The 23,731-nt window shown below is 46.4% G+C and overlaps 1 protein-coding gene across 1 annotated transcript in view; it reads left to right on the top strand.

Annotated features, from left to right (window-relative positions):
- Positions 1–17,681, top strand: part of PLSCR5 (phospholipid scramblase family member 5) — a 28,629-nt gene extending 10,948 nt beyond the window's left edge. Inside the window, exons 3-7 of the mRNA XM_084842035.1 lie at positions 2,506–2,548; positions 4,844–5,064; positions 5,297–5,458; positions 15,755–15,916; positions 17,643–17,681. Of these exons, the coding sequence (XP_084698161.1) occupies positions 2,506–2,548; positions 4,844–5,064; positions 5,297–5,458; positions 15,755–15,916; positions 17,643–17,681 (627 nt within the window). The remainder of the gene's footprint in view (positions 1–2,505; positions 2,549–4,843; positions 5,065–5,296; positions 5,459–15,754; positions 15,917–17,642) is intronic.
- The last annotated feature ends 6,050 nt before the right edge of the window (positions 17,682–23,731 follow it).

The following is a 23,731-nucleotide window of genomic DNA, read 5'->3' as shown; positions in this document are numbered from 1 at the left end:
TCGCTTTCCTTCGATCTAAAGCTTCTTGCCTGGGAATATCATATCTGATCAAACACTTCCAAATACTCCATGAAATTTGCTAATAGAAAGCCTATTCAACAACAAGGGCAGAGCAGCTTCAGAAAGCAAGAGGTTTTTCAAAATTATTTTTATTTTTTTAAGAATTGCACTTAGGGTTTGTCCCCAAATTTCCTTTTGCCTTTTCTGTACCTTGAGATGGAGGAAGAACTTTCAGACAATCAAAGGGACACACTTGCAGATTATCAAAAGTGCTCATGCCAATGGCATTATTGGGAAAGGCATTTCTGTTCTTTGTATTCATGTTTCTGATTCTGATGTGTGTTTTCTCCTGAACTATGCATTTCTGTAAAGTGGGCAAACATCAAATTCCTCATCTGAGCTACAATTTTGTATTTCCGAATATTCAGCTGTTCTGGATGTCCCACAAGTCATTTCAATAAATGAGGCTACAGTGTGATCAAATTCACTTACCCACTTTCCAAACTGAATTGAGAAATAACTCGCGTTCAGAAAGCATCAATACAATGCACCTGATTTTGCTTAAAGTCGGCATTTCACAGCATGGCTTCTTTCTGACACTCCAACTAGGGAGTGATGGGATTATTTAGTAATGATGCCTCCTGCTAGAAGGGCAATTAGCAGAGAAAAACAAAAAGACAAAACAGATTGTTTACAAGTCCCACATGCACACAGGCTATCTTAGCACAATAAAGGAGACCACACTCTTCTTCAGTGAAGAAAACAGTTTTACTCACAAGTAGGGATGTTGCGGGCGCCTGTTTGGGTTCACAAATCTGACGGACCGCTGGCACCCATGCCTGCTGATCTGTGCCCGCCAAGCTCCCCCCTGCTCACTGGCCCTCCAGGCTGCAGTCAAGCGCCCCCTCCGTGCTCAATGAGCAGCCCGCAACTTACCTGGGCCTGTTTGTCTCTGTGCCAATCGCCATGTTTAAAAAGAAAAGAAAAGAAAAGAAAAGAAAAGGCGATTGGCAGCACTTGCCCATAGAGTTATACGCAAAATAGCTGTGTGAACTAGAGTCTGTGGGTGATTCACAGCTCTTTTTGCGTATAAGTCTATGTGGGCACATAGACCTATACGCAAAAAGCGCTGTGAATCACCCATGTACTCTAGTTTACAGAGCTATTTTGTGTATAACTCTATGGGCAAGTGCTGCTGATCACCTTTTTTTAAAAAAAAATGGTGATCGGCACAGAGACGAACAGGGCCAGGTAAGTTGCGGGCTCCTCATCGAGCACGGAGGGAGCGCTCGGCTGCAGCCTGGAGGGCCAGCGAGCAGGGGGAAAGCACAGGGATGCCCTGAGAACCTGAACTGGGATGTGTTCTCACATCCCTACTCACAAGTATCCTTGCATATACAGTTCAGGTACAGAGTAGAGTTTTAAAAGAGTTTGTTCAGTCCATTTTGTGTTCCATTAAACCAGCAGGAGTGGGGGGAGGAAGGGGAGGAGCAAAATGAAGAAATCACAGGAAACCACATTGTTGGCTATAGAGATTCTGAGGCTAGCTGTGTTCAAAATTCCCATGAACTAACTAGGTACAACACTGCCCCCTTCCAATAACTTGCAGACAAGGTTGCAATATTCCCAACCGAGAGAACATAATAAATGAGCCTTGCTCACTCGCTCTGGGTTGAACTTCATTGGAGTCTGGGAATCCATTGGCATCCACATCAGATTGGCTAATGGTTCTGGAGATATCCTCCCACCTGCAATATTATGCCCCATATTGTGCCCAAGGCATGCCCAGTTGCCCCAATTTGGGACTGTTCTTCACTGCATCTGAACATGGTGGATGCTGCTGGTGTGCCAGTGCTGAACCAATGCAATGTCCTTGCTCAGCTACCAATGTCAGTGCAATGTAAGAACATGGCAGGTTCACTGCACAAATTACAGTTTTGAGTGTACAGCTCCCAGGACCCACTTGCACGAATTTTCTGCACATCCTTTAGGTTGCAATCCTATACACAAGGGGTTGGTGACATGTGGTCGATGGACCTCATTCACCCCCCACCGCCACCCCGGTGCGGCCCCTGCTGTCCCCTGCCAATGCCACTGCCAAATTCAGCATCATAGCAGCAGTGTTGGCAGGAGCGTGGCCTGTGGGGGCCAAAAGTGGCACCTAGACCCCTACAGTTGCCCATTCCTGCTGTACACACTCACCTGAGTATAAGTCCCATTGGAGTCAGCGGGACTTACTTACGATTGCACCATTAGCCAAAAGTACTTTTGCCAAACAAGCACTTCCAGCACACTTCCTCAAGCTGCTTCTCTGTGTCCCCCAGCACAAGAAAGACTGGACTACACTATACTACTAGCTCTATACTACTAGCTCTATACTATTGCTGAGTTATGCAAAGCAGTCTGATTTATTAGTGTTGCATACTGATCAATATGAACATCTCTAAATATCTTCAACTGTCTACAGTTCTTACGTTGTCTTATTTATTTTCCTTTTTTAAACAGTTGGACCACATAATTATTCATCAGCAAGTGGAACTTCTCCAAGGTATTGCATATATGAACTCAGCCATTAAATTGTGGGTTGTCACTAGGGATGGTGGAGAATTCTGCCACGGACCCCAATGAGGCCGGATTCCAAAGAATCTGGCCTCTGGAGTCCGTGGCGGAATAGGGCACTCACATCCGCCTCCCTCTGGAATCTGTCCAGGCCACCTCCTCCGTGCAGTGATCCTGAGGAGCTGGCCGATACAGAGTTGCCTATCATGTGAAAAAACAGGGATGCAGATGGAGTAGTGGACGCCATTTGCAGCTGTAAAGCTGTTAGATTAACCTATATGCAGCCGTAAATGGCTGCATTTAGGTTAACCTAACAGCTTTACAACTGCAAATGGTGTAGCGGACACCATTTGCGTCCGGAGTTAGCCCAGCGATACGGCACAGCAATGGCGGCCAGCTGTATCGCCAGCAATGCAGACCTGGCAGCCAGCTCCACAGGATTGCCATGGAGCAGAGCTGGCCCAGATGGATTCTGGGGGGAGGGACGGATCGCCTCCCCCCAAGGGTGGATTCCCACCCAGACCAGCAGGTAGGGAATCTGCCTATCCCTAGTTGTCACATCTATTTATTTCTCTCCATGTCAATTTTGCATGGGTTCACTTAGGTCCATTCAATTCCTGAATCAATCTGCTATTATTATTATTATTATTATTATTATTATTATTATTATTATTATTATAAAACTGCACATGAAAATTCATTTAACTATGTATTTAAATTATATATTTTTGTAACATATTTTCTCTCAAAATACACATTTTAAAAAGTATTCTGATTTTTTTAAAAAATGAGCCAAGAACTGTATCAGAATGTTTAGGAAGGGTAAAAGTTAATGAATTACTAAGTTCTGGTCCACACATTAGTCTAGGAGTTGCATATTGGGTCAGCTCTTACCGCAATTCATGAAGATCAAATTCCTCAAGCATCCGTACCTTAAATATTAAAACCTGCTGTGGTCCAATATTGGCAAACCATGGGCTCAGTCCAGTTATTACAATGGGAGAAAATTGACCAAATGATTAACTCTCTCAGTGAAACAAGGGAATTTGAATTGCTTTATTTATTTATTTATTACATTTTTTGCCACCTTTCAAGACCGTGGTCTTCCCAAGATGTCTTACAATACACAATGATAACACTGAATATCAAATAAATTTCCAAATTTCCTTTAAGTTTAAACCATTTTAACGTAAGTTAAACTAAAATGTGATTTCAAATATCTAACAGGAGCAAATACCATACAATATTTTCAATTATAAGCCAGAGAGAACAGGTATGTCTTTAAAAGCCCTCTTAATAATAGCCACAGATGGATCCAGCTGTATATCTCTCAGGAGGGAATTCTAGTGCTGTGCTGGACCCTGCCCCCTGTTTTGGGGAACTTTTTCTCTCCCTCCAAAAGGGGCATTATTTTTTCTGCCTCTTTTGCAGGGAGGGGGAGAATTTCAGAGAATTTTCTTCTTGGGGAGAGGGACAGGGTTTCCACATAACTTTTTTTCAAGTGTAGGCGATTCTGGGGGGGGGGTCTTCTCTCTCTCTCTCTCTCTCTCTCTCTCTCTCTTAAAAAAACACCCCCTCCACTTTCAGGAGCCCAGGACTCTTGTCCATTTGGGAGTTCTTCCTGAATGCCTATTGGAGAGGGAGAGGTCACATGGTCTCCTGGGAGTTCAGAAAGAACTTCTGGGCTGGAGAAGAGGCCTGGGCTCCTGCAAGTGCAGGGGGTGTTTTTAAAAAATAAAAAATAGAAAGAAGACCCCTCAAGAATTGCCTACACTTACAAAGGTATGTGGAAACCGTGTCCCTCTCCCCAAGAGAAAATTCCCCAAAATTCTCACCCCTCCCAGCCTCTTTCTCCAGAGTTTTCATCCCCCCTCCCTACAAAATGCCCAAAATGGTAGAGTTGAAATTTTTGGCACAGCACTAGGAAATTCCATAGGTTAGGGGCCACTGCTAAGAAGGCCCCCCATCACCTTGCTGATCTTAGTGATGGGCCACTGAGTAGGGCATCTGAAAATTATCTTAAAACAAGGGCAGGTTCATGTGGGTATAGGTGGCCCTTCAAATAACCTGGACCCAAACCATTTAAGGCTTTAAAGGCTCATAAGTGCTTTAATGTGGCTAATCGTACCTCAAATGTGCTAGCAGGTCATATTATTATTAAATACTTTTAAGCATTTAATCCAGAAAGAAGTAGCTTCAGCTGTAGCACTGAAACAAAATGGCCATCAAATCCATCTCTAACTAACTGTATGAAATAAATTTCAGCGTGTTTGACTTTATTTAGTTATAGTTGGGACAGAGACATGCAGCAAGTATGAGATAAAAAACCACATGGGACAAAGGGTTTACTTTGCGGTGGAGGAAAATGGCTGCTTCGATCGCAACTTCTGTGCACCCTTACGGTCTTTCACCATGAGGATCACGGACAACACTGGTCGAGAGGTGATCACTGTGAATAGACCTTTAAGATGTAATAGCTGCTGGTTTCCATGTTACCTTCAAGAGGTTAGTAAATCTTAGAAATAATCCATTTTATTTACTTACACATTTACATATGTGCACCTTGATGTGGATGGGAATTTTATCAACAGATAAGGGATTGTGTCCTAAAAAAATTTTTTAAAATACATTCTGTATCATATTGTTTATGGATCAGATGAATACTTTTATTAAAACCTATAGCAATTATGTTTGTAAGCCACATGTTAGTTTTATCATATTTTGTATTGTCCAATAGTTAGAAGTTCAGTCTCCTCCTGGGACCACAGTTGGCTACGTTGTTCAGAAATGGGACCCTCTTCTGCCTAAATTCACTATCAGAAATGAAAGCAATGAAGACATATTAAAGATTATAGGCCCTTATGCAACATGCGGTTGTTTTGGAGATGTTGATTTTGAGGTACTTTGGATAACATTACTTGGCATTTGAGTTTTCCATGTTTTAAATCTGCACTGGATATGCGGGGCAAAATATTGAGAGTGGTGGAATAAATCAAGATGACTTGCCTCACTAAACCAACTTACAGTTCTTGCATGTTACATGTTATATGTTTTCTCAGCAAACACAAAACCCTTAAACCAAAATACCGTAATGTTTTCTAAATGTGCACATTTTCAAAATATCTAAGCCAATATGTTAGGTTGCAATCTGCATTCTGTGGGCAGTATCCAATGCTGCCCGTACACCATCACAACCCTCTGCTAGCACAATGGGAAGCTAGTGGTTCCTGAAGCAACTGTAAACAAGCCAAAATGCTCATTTCCAGAATAGGAGCTCCGCTGACTTGTCCCATTCCGGAAATGAGCTTTCTGAATAATTTCTTGAGTTGCTTTGGGATGCACTAGTTTCTTGTTGTGCTAGCAGTGGGTCTCACTGGTGGTGGATCCTGCTGGTGCAACAGAATGAGTGGAAGCACAGTGGCAGTATTGAATACTGCCCTTTAAGTGTAATTTAAATTAGTGGTTTGTGCAGCACACCCTTATGTTCCTTGTTTTCTACTGCCAACATCAATGGCTCCTGTAGGATAAGAATGTCAGGAGATGGGGAGAGGCAGCATCTGTTCTCCAGGGCGTACGACTCACACCACACATGCCCCGTATGACCAATGCTGTGAGCTCCAACAGTTCCAATCATCTATAAGGCAGCAGAGATGACCAATGCAGTCGTATGGAGAAAATGAATAGAGGGACGTTTTTCTCTCTCTTTCATAAAGCTATTGATTGAAAATACAATCAATGCAACTGGCTGACAGTATATTCAGGATAGACAAATGAAAGTACTTCTTCACACAGTGCACAATCAATTTATGCCATTCTCTGCCACAAGATGTGGTGATGATAGTCGCTAGATTTGATCGCTTTAAAAGAACATTAGAAAAAAATCAAGTGCATGGAAGACAGGTCCATCGGGGGCTATTATTAACCAAGATGGTTATATGCAATTTTCTATGCCACTGAATGCCAGTCAGTGGAAAGCAACATGGGAAGAAGGCAATTGCCTTTCCAGCAACTGGCTTTCCCAGAGGCACCTGGTTGGCTCCTGGGGAGAAGAGGACTTGAAGGGCTTTTCATCTGATCCAAGAGGTTTCTTCTTCTTATGTTCCTATGCCATTAGGTGGTTATCCATTAACATAAGAACATATGATGATAAGTTCAAAGGGTCCTGGGATTTCATTGCCGATTGTTCAAAATCGTTTTATATTTTTGTATGCAACTAGTTTTATGTTACATTATTATATTGGATTTTTAGGGTTTCAAACTTCGTAACCAACCTAGAAGGTGGTATGGAAATGCAATTAATGAATGAGAGCATAAGAAGAGTCATGCTGGATCAGACCAAATGCCTATCTAATCTGGCATTGTGTTTGCACAGTAGACAACCAGATATCCATGGCAACTCCTTTTCAATGGACCACCACTTAACACAGGGGTGGGCAACTTGTGGCCCTACAGATGTTTTGGCCTACAGTTCCCCTGACCACTCTCCATTGGCCATGCTGGCTAGGGCTGTTTGAAATTGTAGGCCAAAACATCTGGAGGGCCACATGTTGCTCACCCCTGACTTAACAAGTTATCTGTATTCTCAGGTTTGATGGTACAAATCATATAATTGCCAAGGGCTGGAGTGGTGGTGGGGGAGGGGGACATGGACTGGGTCATCAGTAATGTGGTGTAGCTATTCTACCTACATTCGTTTCCAGAAAGGCTTATTTTTCAATGCATGGTTTGTTTTAAATTTCTGGTGGCTGAAAAATAGCAGGAAAAAATCTGGATTATGGGATGCATGAAAACAGAGTCACAGATGTTTTTAATTATTTATCATATTTCTAATAATTGTACTCAGTGCATTAGAAATTATTTGTAATAGTAATAACAGCCAGGTTACTAAAATTAAATTAGTGTTTGGCTTCAGCTGGTTGGAATTTTATTTTTGGCCTGGATTAAATTGTGGCTTGCATTACTTGGTAACATTTCCTGGAGATAACATTCTCGTACTGAATTTAAACCTGTTGATGATTCACTAAACATATAAGGCAACTGAATTCTCCATTTCTGATTTTCAATAATTCAGAGCTTTTGATTTTTAAAATTCATTTGCTGTCTCCTAAGTAGCCCCGTTCTTATTGTTAAATATCAACATCTGCTATTTGTGAGCGGAGATGGGTAATAAAGAGACGGACACAAGTGATTGGATTCAAGTTGGGCCACATTTATTGGAATATCTGCAAAGGGGAAACCCAGGATGGGCCCTGAACTGTGCCAGCTGCTAGCTGGAATGAAATGGACGAAAACATTCACAGCCTGAGGAGTGGCGTGTCAGCATCACCACCTCTTTATTTATTTATTTATTTATTTATTTATTTATTTATTTCATTTCTATACCGCCCAATAGCCGAAGCTCTCTGGGTGGTTCACAAAAACTAAAACCAAACAACACACAATAAAACAATTTAAAATATATAGAACATTAAAACCACAATATAACCTCTTGGGGCTACCCCTTATGGGGAAGGTAGACCTTCCCCTGTCACCCCTTCCTGGACCACAAAACACTGGGTGGGTGAGGTGAGTCGGCCTCACAGGTAACTCTTATCCCCCAGATGGGCCACAAAACCCAGAATGGGAGGCCTCAGGAGTCACCTGTCACCAGAACAGTGCTTCTGAATGCTCACCATCCCTAAACTCATCCCCCTTGCCCATCCTAGCAGCCACCAGGAGTGACAAGCCTATTGCTTAGTCAAACTCCCCCCACCTGTGCTGAAGAACTTCCCACAGGCGCCTTTGCAAATCCAACAAGAATATGTCATTCCCTGAATCAGACAGATGCATGCCATCCTTTCTGTACAGCTCCCCCCTTGTCCAAATAATGTCCGGGTGAGTGATGATCCCATCACCATACTTATCTAGCCCTGAGGCTATTTCCCTGTTCACTTTCCAGTGGGCCCTTTCCATGGCCCTCTGGTTCCAAGCATTCCAATCAATCCTCGGAAGCAAACAAGACCAAATAATAGTTATCCCTGGCCAACTGTGTCGGATAACCTGATAATCGGCCAAGGCCTGCAAAATGAGGTCCTTGCCTTTCAAACAACCCAGATCATCCCCCCCCCAGACCCCCAGATGCAGCACCAGAACCTGCAGGGGGACATGCACCAAACCTCAATGGAATAGTGTGAGAAGGAGGTGCTCCCACCGCATAGCGCATCTACCAAGCCACTGAACACAGGCATGCTGGGACAGTCCGAGCTGGGGTCTGCAGCCAGACCTGGAAGCCCTCCAACCAACCCAGAACACCATGCTGTGTCCACATATGAGCACACGCCCAGGTTCATGTCCATTCCATCGATCTAAGGAAATAAAAGAGAACAGTAGAACAAGAAGAAGTGGAGGGGGGGATGTCATGGTATCAAGGAAAAACCCGCACATAACATTATTCCGGAAGGCCTTGGAGTACCATCTCCCCACATCCTTCACCTGATCATGTAAAACACTCAAAGATGCAGCTGTCCAAGCAGCTCCAATTCAGAAGGAATGTGTCCCAAATCAGAATTTATCCAGACCAAGAGCACCCAGTGCTAGTTTAGTAGCAGCACAAAATTGATATTTAGTTAATGGAGAATTGTCGGAATGACAAAATAATGGGCCATCTACTGGCCCCTTAGGTACAAGAAAACAGCTAATGCCCTGATGGGGCATAACTCCTCCACTTGAGCAGGTAGGAGGGACATCGTCTCGCCCCTGCCCAGCTGGTCAGTCTTGGATCTCCTGATCCTAAGCCGGACAACATCCAAATGGGCTTGGATGTCAGAATATCTCAGGGCCCTCCCAGATACATCACTTTTGGATGCCCAAACCAGTTTGGAAATCCTGAGGGCCCCAAAGAAAGTGGTCAAGGCAGCCAGATAGAACAGCGATGCTTCATAGGGGGAGACACAAATGGATGGCCACAGTCTCCAGAGTCCCAAAAGGATATCAGGAGAAAGGGGGTACCTGGAGCCTGCCGCTGCAGGTGAAGCCCTGGCTCAGCTCTGAATGGTACGCTGCACTCTGAAGTCTGCAGTGGTATCACTCACGTCCTTGAATTTGGACCAAAAGGCCGATGCAGCCAGCTCACCGCTTATGGTCCTGGCTCAAAGCCCCCTATTCCTGGAATGCACACAGAACTGTAAAAGATGATCCACAGGGATGGGCCACAATTACTGTAACCGCAAGTCATGCTGGAACTCCCTACCTGCCTTGTCGTAAGCGGCTGTAGTGCTGGGAGCTATGGAGTTCATCATGGCATGCCCTGCTTCAGCCCACCAATCTCCCATGGTGTGGTGGGTGTGGGGTCTGGCAGTGGACATGCCCAAGGGGCCAACTCCCGGAACCTGTTGATCTGGTAATGCAACAAAGCATCAGCGATTGGATTGCCCAAGCCAGGTATATGCCGGGCACAGAACCAGATATTATGCCATAGGCAATGAAGCGTGAATGCTCTCACCAACGACATAATCCTGCAATTTCTGGAAGACAGGGTGTTACTGACATGGACGGAGGCCTGACTGTCACACCAAAAGTGAACCACCAAGTTGGCCACTTGGTCAGCCCAAATATGTGCTGCTACAAAAATGGGGAAGAACTCCAGAAAGGCGAGATCCTTGCAAATTTCATCCTCCTCCAACTCTCAGGCCACCGCCCCATACATCCATGATCCCTCCAGATGACACCAAAGCCCAATGACCCAGCAGCATCCAAATGAATCTGCAGGTCGGCTTCAAGGAGCAACTCATGCCTCCAAAAGGAGACGTCATTAAACTTCTGTAAAAACTGCAGCCAAACCCCGAGATCCAAATGCATAGCAGAAGTAACCCTGATTCGGTGATGGGGCTGCTGTAATCCCTGCATAGCCCAGCATAGCCATCTCAAAAAGGCCTGGCCTGGAGCCACTACCTTACAAGCAAAATTTCAATGCCCAACCACCTCTTGTAGAGCATGTAAGGTAACTTTACGGGAATGCATGATTGCCACGATTTTCTCACGCAGGATGGAGAGCTTGTCCCTTGGGAGACAGCAACACTGATTAACAGTGTCCAGCTCGATCCCCAGGAACATTAAAACTGCAGATGGACCCTCTGTTTTCTCATGTGCCAATGGAACACCAAGGTCTTCTGCCAAGGCACAAAAGGCCTGCATCCAGTTGGTGCATTGAGTGGAATCCTTGGGACCAGCAAACAAAAAATCATCAAGGTAATGGACCACACTCTGCGCCCCTGTCCTATCTCTCACCGCCCATTCTAGAAAGGTGCTAAACCTCTCGAATATGGCACAAGAGATGGGACACCCCATGGGGAGGGCCCTCTACAGGTAGAACCTACCTTGGAAACAAAACCCAAAAAGGACAAAATCCAAGGGGTTGACAGGCAATATGCGGAAGGCAGATTTTATATCACATTTACCCATCAGAACCCCGTGCCCAAAAGCCCAGACCACAGACACTGCAGCATCGAAAGAGGTATAGCACAGATGATCAGGGATTTTGTCATTCACTGACCCACCTTTGGGGAAGGAGAGGTTATGGATTAACCTGAACTCCCCCAAAGTCTTCTTTGGAACGATACCCGGGGGGAAACCCGTAAGTTAGGAATCGGCGGTGTGGCAAATGGGCCAAGAACCCTTCTCTAGGGATGTACGGATCCCCTTACCTGGGGTCCATGGGGGGGTCCACAGGTGGGGGGAGGTGATCTGGTCCTCCCCCCGGAATCCTCCCCAGCCGGCTCCGCTCCACGGGAGTCTGCGGAGCTGCCAGCCAGCTCCGGCCACTACTGGACTTCCCCAGAATGGACTACCCCTGCGCCACTGCCCGAAATCCCCCCGGGACGGAACCTACCTGGTGGCAGCTGGTCTGGGTCGCCATCTTCGTTCTGCAGCCATCCACTGCTGGGCTGCAGACACAAATGGCGTCAGGCGAGAGGACGCCATTTGCATCCCTGCCCTTGGCCGTGATTGGCTACATAAATACGTAGCCAATCACAGCCAACGGCAGCGTTGCAAATGGTGCCCACTATGCAGGATGCCATTTTGTTCCATCCCGGGGGGATTTCAGGCAGTGGCGGGGGGGTAGTCCATTCCACCACAGACTCTGGGGGTCTGGATTCCAAAGAATCTGGCCTCATTGGAGTCCGTGGTGGATTTCTCCACCATCCCTACCCTTCTCGTGGTTACCTCCTTGTCAATTTTGGCCTTCACCAACTGCTCCATGGACAGAATTCTGATTCTTGGAAAATTGGGCCCTGCGTTGACCCTGAAAAGGAATCCTAAAGCTGTCCATGAAAACCTGCTCGAGGTTAATGGCATCTTCCTTCCGTGGGTAGCGCCTCAACAGCCACCGAAGGGGCCCAATCTTAACTGGGCTGGTTCCCTTTGGGAGGAGGCGGTTGTCCACCCCCGGGTTTCCTACCACCCTGTCCATCCCACATGGGGCCTTGCCAGCCCTTAGTCCCAGGGCAAGAGGTGCATGGTGCTGTCTGCCACAGACAGAACACTCATGGCGGAACCTGCATGGGTTTCAAGAGCAGGAGCCTCTGGAACTACACTCCCAGCAAAGCCAGCAGTGTTGAACCACCTGCCCCGCATTTGGCTGGATGGCCGATTCAGGTAGCTGTCTAGCCAAGATGTGACCACTGTCAGATCTATCACCTGATCCTGGTCTAGATGTGGTCATAAACTGAAGCCATAGGTCCTGATCCCTAAGGTCCCAGCATATGGATGGGTCAATGGTGGCCCTCCAGTGAAAGGCCTCATCATAGGCCAACCAAGTCTGGCCCTCATATTCGGTGTGTGCCCTGTAAATGAGATCTATATATTTGGTGAGAATCCACCCATGTTCTGGAAATTTCTGTTGCGCTATACCAGCATAGATCAGAAAGCCTGGCAGCCAATTTGCCCAGGTCCAGGCAACCTTTTTCCACCTGCATTTATCCTGCTCTTTGTCCCCTGACTTTTCCTTGCCTTGGATTCTGGTTCATGGAATAACAAGGAGAAAACATCAAGAAATTCCCCATAGAGGATCTTATCTCTATGGGGGTTGGACTCGATGGCCTTGTAGACCCCTTCCAACCCTACTATTCTGTGATCCCTTGTGCCGGATGTCAGATGGAAGCCTATTGGTGAGGAGGACACAGCACCGGTGGGTGTCGCATCCCTTCCTACGTTAGCGTATGGATCCACTTGTACTGGAGGAGGTAAAGCCTGCATTCCCTGTGTAGGTCCCACTGGGCCCTGCCAAACGGGTGCACAGGCCTCAGTTGGTGTCGAGGGCTGCTGTGAATTCGCGTCCAGTGGAGAAACAGATGACGCTGCCGCCGGGCTCAAAAGGGGAGGAGCGCCAGTAGCTAATCCCACTGGAGGCCAGGTGGGAGCCGCCAGCCGCCCATGGCCACAGAGGCATATGGAGTGGAAAGTGTCACAGCGGCCAATCCTGGGACCACCGCCACGATGGGTGGGGGCTGTGTGTGGACCTCAGGTAGAGGTCTGGGACCCATCACATTCAGGATAAGCTGTTCCCCAGAAGGCAGAGGAAAAGGCCATCTAGGAGCAGTAAACCATGGAAACCACCCCAAAGCCCCATCGGGCCCCAACCTGAAAGTGAAATGGGATGCGGCAGTTGTCTCACCTGCATCTGGGACAGCCGAGGCTGGGTTTCCTGATACTGTAGTGGATGGCACTTCCCCTACCACCAAAGGCTGTGACATCGCAGGTGTTGGTCCTTCCTCTGGCAGAAGAGCTGGTCCAGAAATTTGAGATGGAACAGAGCTGGAAGACACCTCAATGGCATCTGAATGTGCTGAAACAGAGAGCAATAATGTACGCTGCGTCTGCCGCCTTGTTCGGTCAGGCTGCAAGCCACCGGACTTACTTGGTCCTGCAGAAGTGGGAGGTGCAATCCCCTTGCCTTTTTCTACAGCCTCCAGGCATGCCAGGATTGTAGCCAAATCTGGACCTGCCTCTTCCTCAGAGGAAGAGTCATGCCTGCCTCGTGGCCTCTTGGTGGGTGGCCGAGGGGTCTTACCCTTTCCCTTCTTGCCCCTTGCCCTTTTTTTGGAGGCATATCACCGAACTAGATTATGAGCCAAAGAGTAATTCAAGAAGAGACCTCCCCAGAGCCTACCCAGGCAAGGCCAAACTCTCTAAAGACTACACCCCCTACAACTGCAGAATGATCAAAAAATATTGCTTCTGCCCTCGGGGTATTAGTAAAGCTGCTGAGATAGACTCTCCAGGGCCTCAATCAGAGGTCCACTTGTGAGCTGCCAGGGATATATCCCAGGCCAACATACCCACTGGGCTAATGCCAATAAAATGGGCCCCCAAAATCGTTGGGCTCAAATGCCCCAACTAAGCAAGGGAGCGACACCTTGCCAGAGAATGACGGGGAGGTAGGGTGTCTGGAGCCCCGGGCAGGCAGTCCACCCCACCCCCCGGGAAAGAGTCACTGGGGACCTCCTGATTTGTGGCTCAGTACCTTAGCCACTACACTACATTCTCTGTTGAGATCACTAATTAAAGAAGTCCCCAGAGGGAACCGACAGGGACCCGGAAGGCCATACACCCCTAGTGGGGAATCCTTGACTAGGATTGCCCTCCCCCAATGTCTCCCTAGGTCCCCTGCAGCAAACCTTGGGCCAACTGGCCCCAGAAGATCATGCATCCAGGCCCCATGCGCTAGACTGCATCCCACGACCCACTTCCCCAGGGGAAAGCCAAGAATGGGGCAGCCTCTCCAGCTGGCCGGCCCTTCCACAGCCAGCGTCATGCGGAGGAGCTGTTGCTCCTGCGTAGAAGGAGCAGCCACCGCCAGCTCCTGAATGCTGCTGCGGCAGTAACTTCAGCCAATCCTCAGCCCGGGAGAAGAAGCACTGCTGGAAAACCTCACCATTGCCAATCGGGCCACTGCCGCTGTCGCCACTGCTCCTCTTCAGGGCTGCAGAGCACGTGCTACACGCTCAGCAGCTGTGTGAGCAAGAGGCAGTTGGGAGGGGTGTGGAGAGGTGAGACGCCTCTCCATCCCCTCCCACCTCTGGTGGCACCACCAAGGTCTGCCAATGACTCAGAGCATGTCTTCTCACATACACACCCGCCCGCAACGCCCCATGCCCATCACGGCCGAGCAAGCCAGACACAGAGTAGGGCATTTGGTATGCCAAAATCAAGCTAGATCATGAAAGCGCCACCTACCTGCAGGAATTAATCTTCTTCCCTGTAAGGCAAGCTTTAATTCCGTTCAGATTTCAGCTGAAGCCCACTGAATATCTGGCTGGCAGATTTTCTAAAAATCAGCAAAAGATCATTATCGTATATGTGGATTAGGCCAAATTGAAGATGTAGTGCATTATATTTTATACTGCCCTCTATCTACTTCACCTAGGGTTAAGTTTATGCTCCCTTTTCAGACATCTCTAGAAGGCCTATCCAATGAGCTGCTCCTGTATCAGATGGCTGCTGGCAGATACAGACACATTTGTTGGTTCCAAAGTAGCTCTGTTCCGCTAGCTGTAACAAAGTTAAGAGTGGCCAGTTTGAATCACATGACAAAATCTAAAGGGAGTTTTGTTTTCTAATTTAAACATAAGCTTTAAACCTTTTATTTGTATTTCCAAGGCGCTACTTGTGTTTTTTTGGATTGATTGTTCAATGTTTTATAAATATGTTCTCTTGTGTTTATGTTGTAATGGCCATTGGCTATAAACAATAAAATCTGAACAAATGAATGAAATATCAGTGGGGTTGTTCAGACAACACGGTAACCCAAACTCAGTGGTTGATTGTGGGTTGTTTGTTGAGCTGTGGGTTAGCATGTTGTCTGAACATCCGCAGGGTGGCTTATTAACCATGCAGCATGGGCTTATTATCCACCCTGAACAACCCAACAACAAACCATGGGTTCTCAAGGTGGCTTGTTTGAGAAAATAAGCCATACTGCATGATTAACAAGCCACCTCTTGGATGTACCAACCAACACGCTAACCCACGGTTCAACAAACAACCCACATCCAACAACAACCCACATTCAACCACTGAGTGTGGGTTAGTGTGTTGTCTGAACAGTCCCAGTATATTAGGCTTAATCCCATGTATCCACACTTCTAGTTATCCAAATATTTGAGAGATGTTCTCCATGCATTCAGTTTAATGCTTATGTTATTTTCCTTTTCTGCAGGTAAAATCTCTAAATGATATGTCAACCATTGGCACGATTTCCAAGTATTGGTCTGGATTTGTCAATAACATCTTTACCAATACAGCCAACTTTGGTATTCAGGTCCCTGTAGATCTTGATGTAAAAATCAAGGCTGTAATGATTGGTGCTTGCTTTCTCCTAGTAAGTATACCCCCCAAAAGGCAAAGTCCTCCCATTCTTGATCTCCTCCTTCCTCCATGATGTTCAAGGTGACATTTTACGATCACAACAATCCTGTTAGACTGCATCTGGGTTTCCCACAGCCAAACCCAACAAACTATTCACTGTGGCACACTGGCTTACCTCCCATCATAGTTTCTAAGAGACAATTCTGTGCATCGTACACAACTGCATAGAGAACCATGTTCACGTAAGATGCACAGAGACAGCTTCTGTCACACATATCTAGGGATGTACGAATCCCTTACCTCTGGGTCCAGTGGAGGGGTCCACACTGTCCCTCCCCCCCAGAATCCGTCTGGGCCAGCTCTGCTCTGCAGCAATCCTGCAGAGCCAGCCACCGTCTCCGCTTCACTGGCGATACAGCTGGCTGCCATTGCCGTGCCATATCGCTGGGGTAGGGTAAGTGAGTCTCAGGATGCAAATGGCATAGTGGGCACCATTTACGGCCATAAAACTGCATTTATGGCTGCATTTAGGCTAATCTACCAGTTTTATGGCTGGCGGCCGGCTCTGCAGAATCAACACTACGAGGGAGCCAACCCGCATGGATTCTGGGGGGAGACAGAGGTGAGTGCTCCGTTCCACCGCAGGCCCCAATGGGGCCAGATTCTTGAAATCCAGCCTCATTGGGGTCAGTGGTGGAATTCTCCCCCATCCCTACACATATCAGTTTTTGTCTACAATCAGATAGTTGTTTCTCAGGGCAGTTTCCAATGCAATATGAGTGGTAATGTGGTGAAAGCCAGTGTGGTATAGTGGCAAGAGTGTTGGACTGGGAGTGGGGATATCTGGGTTCTAGTCCCCACTTGGCCATGAAGCTCACTGGGTGACCTTGGGTCAGTCGCAGACTCTCAGCCCAACCTACCTCACAGGGTTGTTGTGTGAGGAGAAAATGGAGAGGAGGCAGATTATGTACACCGCCTTGTGTTCCTTAGGAGGAAAAAAGATGGGATTTAAATGTAATAAATAAATAAATAAATAAATAAATAAATAAATAAAGCTGGTGCGACAGGATTTCCCAGAAAAGTCATTGCACCAGCTAACGCTATGGGCATTATGCTAGAAATCCCTTATGCTGCTAGCACAATGTAATTTACATTCGTGCTCATACTGGATACTGCCCTCATTGCATATTGCAGTTCATGTGCTAAATCAGCCTTCTTCAACCTGGTGCCCTCCAGATGTTTTGGACTATAACTCCCAGCATTCCTGACCATTGGTCATGCTGGTTGGAGCTGATGGGACTTGAAGTCCAAAAGTTCTGTAGACCACCAGGTTGGGGAAGGCTGTGCTAAATAGTTTTCACAGAAATGTGCTATGTAAAGGTTTCAAAATATTGGTGGACAACCCTTTTAGCAAAGAGGGTAGGACAGACAAAGTTCATTTTGGCTGCATTTCCCCACCACAACAACCAAAGAACCCTAGTATAAAAATGAGAAAGATGCATCATGATTCAGGTGTTACTCCTTCTTTTAGAAATAACATTATCTTGGTACTTAAAGCTCTCTGATTTCTCACTAAGCAAATTTCTCTTTGCTCAGAGGCACCAAGCAGAAGAACTGCTGCCTACTAATAATAAGAATAAAAAAGGCTTTGGTGTAATGAAACCCTACAAGTCAGCCTTTTGATATTAATTGTTGCCTTTTTGTATCTTCCTCATCATTCACAGTTTATTTATTTGTAGGACTTAATGTTCTTTGAGAACTCCTTGGATGGATTATAACAAGCAAGATGATAGGAACAATAAAAGCAAACTACATTTCAGTAAGTAAGAACGAGACATAAATTGGTTGCCTTTGCTTTGAAGACTTTGACACAAGACACTTACTAATTCTTTTTCATTTTCTTCCAGCAGTCCCTTGAGCTCTGGATACTACTTTTGAACTGCACAATTCTATGTTTTTTTAAGGAGGGGCCAACAATCATGTTTATTAAACTATCTTATGTAAATAATGATTTTCTCATTTTAATTGTGTGGACCGTTGCTAAATCTACACTATACACAGACAGAAAGAGAGCACACACCACATTGCTTTGGAGTCGTGCAATTCCCTTTGGATTTGTTTGATGTCATTGCGTCAGAAAGCATGAAAGATTGGAACTAAGATGTGCAGCTCCACTGATGAAAAGTCTTTACTTACAAACCCCTTTGAAGTTTTGCAAGCATTGGCCCCAGCTATTAGCCCCAAAAAGAGAGGCCGGGGCAGCAGGGTGGATGAGATTTATTTCATGATATCCCAAGAATGCATTCAGATTTAGAGTTCAATTAACAGTAACTAACAGAGACAACATCCACTGGGAAAGCTCAAGATGGATGTCTGTAGGGATGCTTGCAGGTGATGGTTTTAATTGCTCAGATTTAAGAGATACTTAAACAACACAGTTAAAATTTATAGGCTCATATTCAGCAATTGTCTGTTTCCTGCAATAGGTGATGGATGAAACCAAACTGTATGAAATGCACATGGTGGTGATTATGTGTTGAAAGCTGCAGTTCTGAAACAAGCTTCCAACAAGACGCATGCACTATCTGCACATGTTATTTATGGCAGGATTAAGTTCTCCTAGGTTAGGTTTCATTATGGAAGATATTAGCGAGCTACAGTCATTTCACAAATGCACCTCCAGTGACTTATGACAAGGGGGTGAAAAGTATGTTAAGGAGAATATGCAGATTGCAGAATTCTCTGTGCCTGTCTTTACTGCAGAGGATGTAGGGCAGGTACCGGTCCCTGAACTGAATTTGTGAGGAATGCAGTCTGAAGAACTGAAGCAAATAGCAATGAGAAGAGGTGAAGAGGGCAATGAAGATGGTCAAGGGTATGGAAAATAGGTCCTATGTGGAAAGGTTGAAAGACCTGGGTATGTTTAACTTGGAGAGGAGGAGTCAGAAGGGGAACATGATAACATTCCTATCTGGAGGGCTGGCACGTAGAAGAGGTTCTCTGCCACCCCAGAGGGCAGGACTAGATCTAATGGGTTTACATTACAGGTAGGTAGATTTCAGTTGAATATTAGGAGAAAATGTATGATGGTACATATAGTTCGACAACGGAACAAGTTAACTTAAGTGGTGATGGATTCTTCCTTACTGGAGGTCTCCAGGCAGAGGATGGCAGCCATTTGTTGGGGATGCACTAGTGCTGTATTTCCAGCACTGAATAGGGAGTTGGCCTCAATGGACTGCAACTCACCCACCCAGCTCTAGGTTCCAGGCCCTAATTTAAAATAAACAAATTGTCCAGTCTGGATTATATCCACCTGAGAGTTCTTAAAGAACTCAAATGTGAAGTGGATAATCTTCTAATACATGTATGAAATCTGTCCCTAATATCAGCCTCTGATACAGAGGACTGGAAAGCAGCCAATGTAGTGCCAATTTTTAAAAAAGGGATACAAGGGGGATCCAGGAAATTACAGACCGGTTAGCTTGACAGCCCTTCTGGGGAGACCTGGCCCAAACTGTCTTGCTCCCAAGACAAGAAGAACCTGCTACCTGCCGGATGCTGCCTGCCTGTCTTCCTGGCTCCCAGCCTTGTGTGGCTTCAGTTGAGCTCTTGTGACACTTTGGCCAAGCAGGGGCGCATACCAGGAATGTAGGTGGCTGCTCCAGAGAGCTTCACTAGCCGCTGTCTCACTGCAGCAAATGCCGTGGCAGGAGAGTGGCTGGTGAGGCTCTCAGGAGCACCTGCTGGAGGAGGCGGAGGGCCCTCCTGGCAGGGGTGGGAGGAGTGGAGCATTTCACCACTCCTCCTGCTCAGCTGCCGGATGCAGTCTCATGGGGCCACATAATGCTGCCTCATGGGGCCAGCCCACCCACCTTTTGACCTGACAGTGTAGGCTTAGCTGTTTGTCCCCAAGGCCAATATGGGGCCAACAGAGGAGAATTCCTACTCAGCTCCAATGCAGACAACCAGCTAAGCCTGCACTGTCAGGTCAAAAGGTGGGTGGGGCATTCCTTCACCTAGGCCTGACAAGGATCCAATGGAAAGAGAGATCACCTTGTCAGGTCTACCTGCTGAGGTACAGATATAACTGAATTAGCCCATCTGTTTCTGGGTTGTACCACTCATTGTATTATGTAGTACCCTAAAGGGAATTTTTAATGGAGGACCAGTCAGTCATTTGCCAAGTCTCCAGCTGCAGTCTGAAGTGGTACAGCCCAAACACAGGTTGAACTGGACTATTATTGAGTCAGGATGGCTGTCATTGGAATTGTCCTGTCAGCCTTGAAGCTAAACCTACAAGGGAAAGGAAGACTAAAGTTAGACATGGAACTCCAAGGCTGAGTGCAGGAAACAGCAGAACAGGGCTCCAACATTTTAAGGCCCCATTTGTCATATTTTTTTTAAAAAAAATGCATGGGCTCAAGCACAGAATGGCTGCTGTGGTGGTATAGCTAGTTACAAAATGTTGGGAGTTCCCCTCCCTCATACAGTCTCTCTTTGTATGTGTATGTGAGGGAAACAGTGAGAGGAGAAACACATACAGCGAAAACAAAAAAAGAGAGGGGAAGAAAATAAGAGAGAAGAAGAGAAATAAAGGCAGGGAGAGAAAAAGAGGGGAGAAGAGAAAAGAAAAGAAGTAAAGAGAGGGGGAAGCAAAAAATAGAAGGGGAAAGAGAAGGGGGAAAGAGAAAAAAGGGGGAAACAAAAAGAGAGGGAGAAGAGAAAAAGAGAAAGGGAAAAGAGAAAAAGTGTGGGGAAGAGAAAAAGTGTGGGGAAGAGAAAAAGTAAGGAATAAAAGAAAAAGTGAGGGGAAAGAAAGAGAGGGAGGGGAAAGAGAAAAAGGGAGGGACGAAAAGAGAAAAAGAGAGGGGGAAGAGAAAACAAGATACAGGAAAGAGGAGAAAGAGAGGGAAACAGAGAGAAGGGGAAGAGGAAAAGGGGGAAGAGAAAAGAGAGGGAGGAAATTAAAAAACACAGAAGACTGAAACAGAAAAAGACTGTAGATGTTGACAATGACATGCTCACCTCCCCAAGAGCATTCTTGACCTGGCTAGATGTTGTGAAAGGGTTGCTCTGCACCATGAGCAGAATTCTGCGATCATCCACTTTAGTTGTCTTCCATGGTCTTCCAGGCCTTTTGCTGTTGCTGAGCTTGCCAGTTAATTCCTTCTTTTTCAGGATGTTCCAAACTGTTGTATTGGCCACTCCCACTGTTTTTGCGATCTCTCTGATGGGTTTATTTTGTTTCCTCAGCCTAATGATGGCCTCCTTCACTCGCATGGACACCTCTTTGGACCTCATGTTGGGAGTTCCAGTGAACAGCCACGAAATGCAAATGTAACACTCAGCACCACCTCCAAGCCTTTTATCTGCTTGATTGGTCATGGGGCACCCAGGAAACAGGCCACACCTGGCCATGCAGCTGCTTGTCAGCCATTCGTTCCATTACTTATGAGCCACCAACAAGGGCGGGGGGTGTCTGCCACTGGCTGTCCTTCCTGAATGGTTAGTGCCCCACTCTTGTCCAACCCCTTGAATTACATCTGAAAGTCCTGACTTCGCTCCCATCTGGGTGTGTTTCCTTTCGACTTCAGTGTGGTGGTGTACAGAGGCTAACTGCCAAAACAGTTATCCTTGTTCCAATATTTCTGGCCCTGACTGTATATTCTCAACTGACACACAGACACATGCATTACAAAAGAGAAAAATGGCCTGTCTAGTATACCAACCCCCTGGCACATGGTCCAGTGTACTAGTTCCAATAGGCCTCACATAGAGAAAGACAGAGATTGGGGGAATTAGCATTTGCCAAATAAGAAGTGGAAAGTGGTGCTATGGAAATGGTAGGGCAAGGGATTAGGAGACTGTGTGACCATACGATGCCCAGGTGCTGGTGACAGTTTTGGGTCGTGGGGACAGATATGGATAGATTTTGGAGGAAAGGAGAAGAAGCAGAGCATAAGCTATTCTAATTACCAGGCTTCAAAATAAGTGGTACCCAAAAGACTCCACTTCCTCTTGGTTTGTAAATAATAAATTGGTACAGACTATCTTCAGCCTTCTTAGCTTTAGTTCTAAATTTTTAAAAATGGGGCAAAAGCCTCAAGCCACTTAGGCTTAAATACTAAATGATCAAGACACAGCCAAAAAGTGATTGTATCTCCAGATGGTTCTGTTAGACTCTTGATCTTTTAATATTTGTGACAATGAGGGGGAGACCGAATGGAGACATTAGGTACCCTGGACCCACCACAATTTCATTTAAAAATAGAATTTGGAGGGAGAGCCTTAAAATGAGCCTTCTTAGAATTCCTAATAAGATTTTTTTCCAATGGTTACGCTCAGTTGTTTCTTAATCCTCTAAGTTCCCTGCTGTACTGCCACCCTTGCTCTCAAAGACAGTAACCCATGCAGAGATTGTAAACTACCTACCTGGCCTTGCAGGTTGACCAGCTTTCCTGCAATGTTTAGAACCTGGCTCTGGACTCAATGGGCATTTTTGTTGTTGTTCAGTTGCTCAGTCATGTCCGACTCTTCATCACCCCATGGACCATAGCACGCCAGGCCTTCCTGTCCTGCGCTCTCTCCCGGAGTGTGCTCAAGTCCATATTCATTGCATTGGTGATGCTATCTAGCCATCTCATCCTCTGCCGTCCCCTTCTCCTTTTGCCTTCAATCTTTCCCAGCATCAGGGTCTTTTCCAGACAGTTTTCTCTTTGCATTAGGTGGCCAAAATATTTGAGCTTCAGCTTCAGGATCTGTCCTTCTAATGAGCAGTCAGGGTTGATTTCCTTTAGGATGGACTGATTTGACCTCCTTGCAGTCCAGGGGACTCGTAAGAGTCTTCTCCAGCACCACAGTTCGAAAGCATCGATTCTTCGGTGCTCAGCCTTCCTTATAGTCCAGCTCTCACAGCCATACGTTACTACTGGGAAAACCATAGCTTTGATTATACGAACCTTTGTCAGCAAGGTGATGTCTCTGCTTCTTACTATGCTGTCTAGGATTGCCACAGCTTTCCTCCCAAGGAGCAAGCATCTTGGGGGGTTGTCGCGGAGAAGGAGGCCAGTGTCTCTTCTTGATCGTCCCAGAGTGCAGGACGCAGAATGGTGGGCTCGGGTTGCAGGAGGCTGGATTCCAGCTGAACATCGGGAGAAACGTCCTGGCTGTGGGAGCGATACGACAATGGAGCCGGTTGCCTGGGGAGGTGGTGGGCTCTTCCGCACTGGAGGCGTTCGGGGCTGGACAGCCATTTGTCGGGGGTGCTCTGGCTTGGGTTCCTGCATTGGGCGGGGGGTTGGACTCGGTGGCCTTGTAGGCCCCTTCCAATCCTACTATTCTATGATTCTATGATTCTATGATTCTATGATTCTATGATTCTATGATTCTATGATTCTATGATTCTATGATTCTATGAACTGGGCATGTTTAGCCTTGAGAAGAGAAGACTGAGGTGAGATATGATAGCACTCTTCAAGTACTTGAAAGGTTGTCACAGAGAGGAAGGCCAGGATCTCTTCTCGATCATCCCAGAGTGCAGGACACAGAATAATGGGCTCAAGTGTCAGGAAGCCAGATTCTGGCTGAACATCAGGAAAAACTTCCTGATTGTTAGAGCAGTAGGACAATGGAACCCATTCCCTAGGGAGGTGGTGGGCTCTCCCACACTGGAGGCATTCAAGACGACGCTGGACAGCCATCTGTCAGGGATGCTCTGACTTGGATTCCTGCATTGAGCAGGGGGTTGGACTCGATGGCCTAGTAGGCCCCTTCCAACCCTACTATGTTATGTTATGATCATCTTTTAATTTCATGGCTACAGTCA

The sequence above is a fragment of the Heloderma suspectum genome, chromosome 3 (assembly GCF_057233095.1).
Source record: "Heloderma suspectum isolate Gila_16-S chromosome 3, 16-S_ref, whole genome shotgun sequence".
In the NCBI taxonomy this organism is placed as follows: Eukaryota; Metazoa; Chordata; class Lepidosauria; order Squamata; family Helodermatidae; genus Heloderma; species Heloderma suspectum.
Note: the sequence above shows the minus strand (reverse complement) of the source record. Positions and strands in the feature narration are given on the sequence as shown.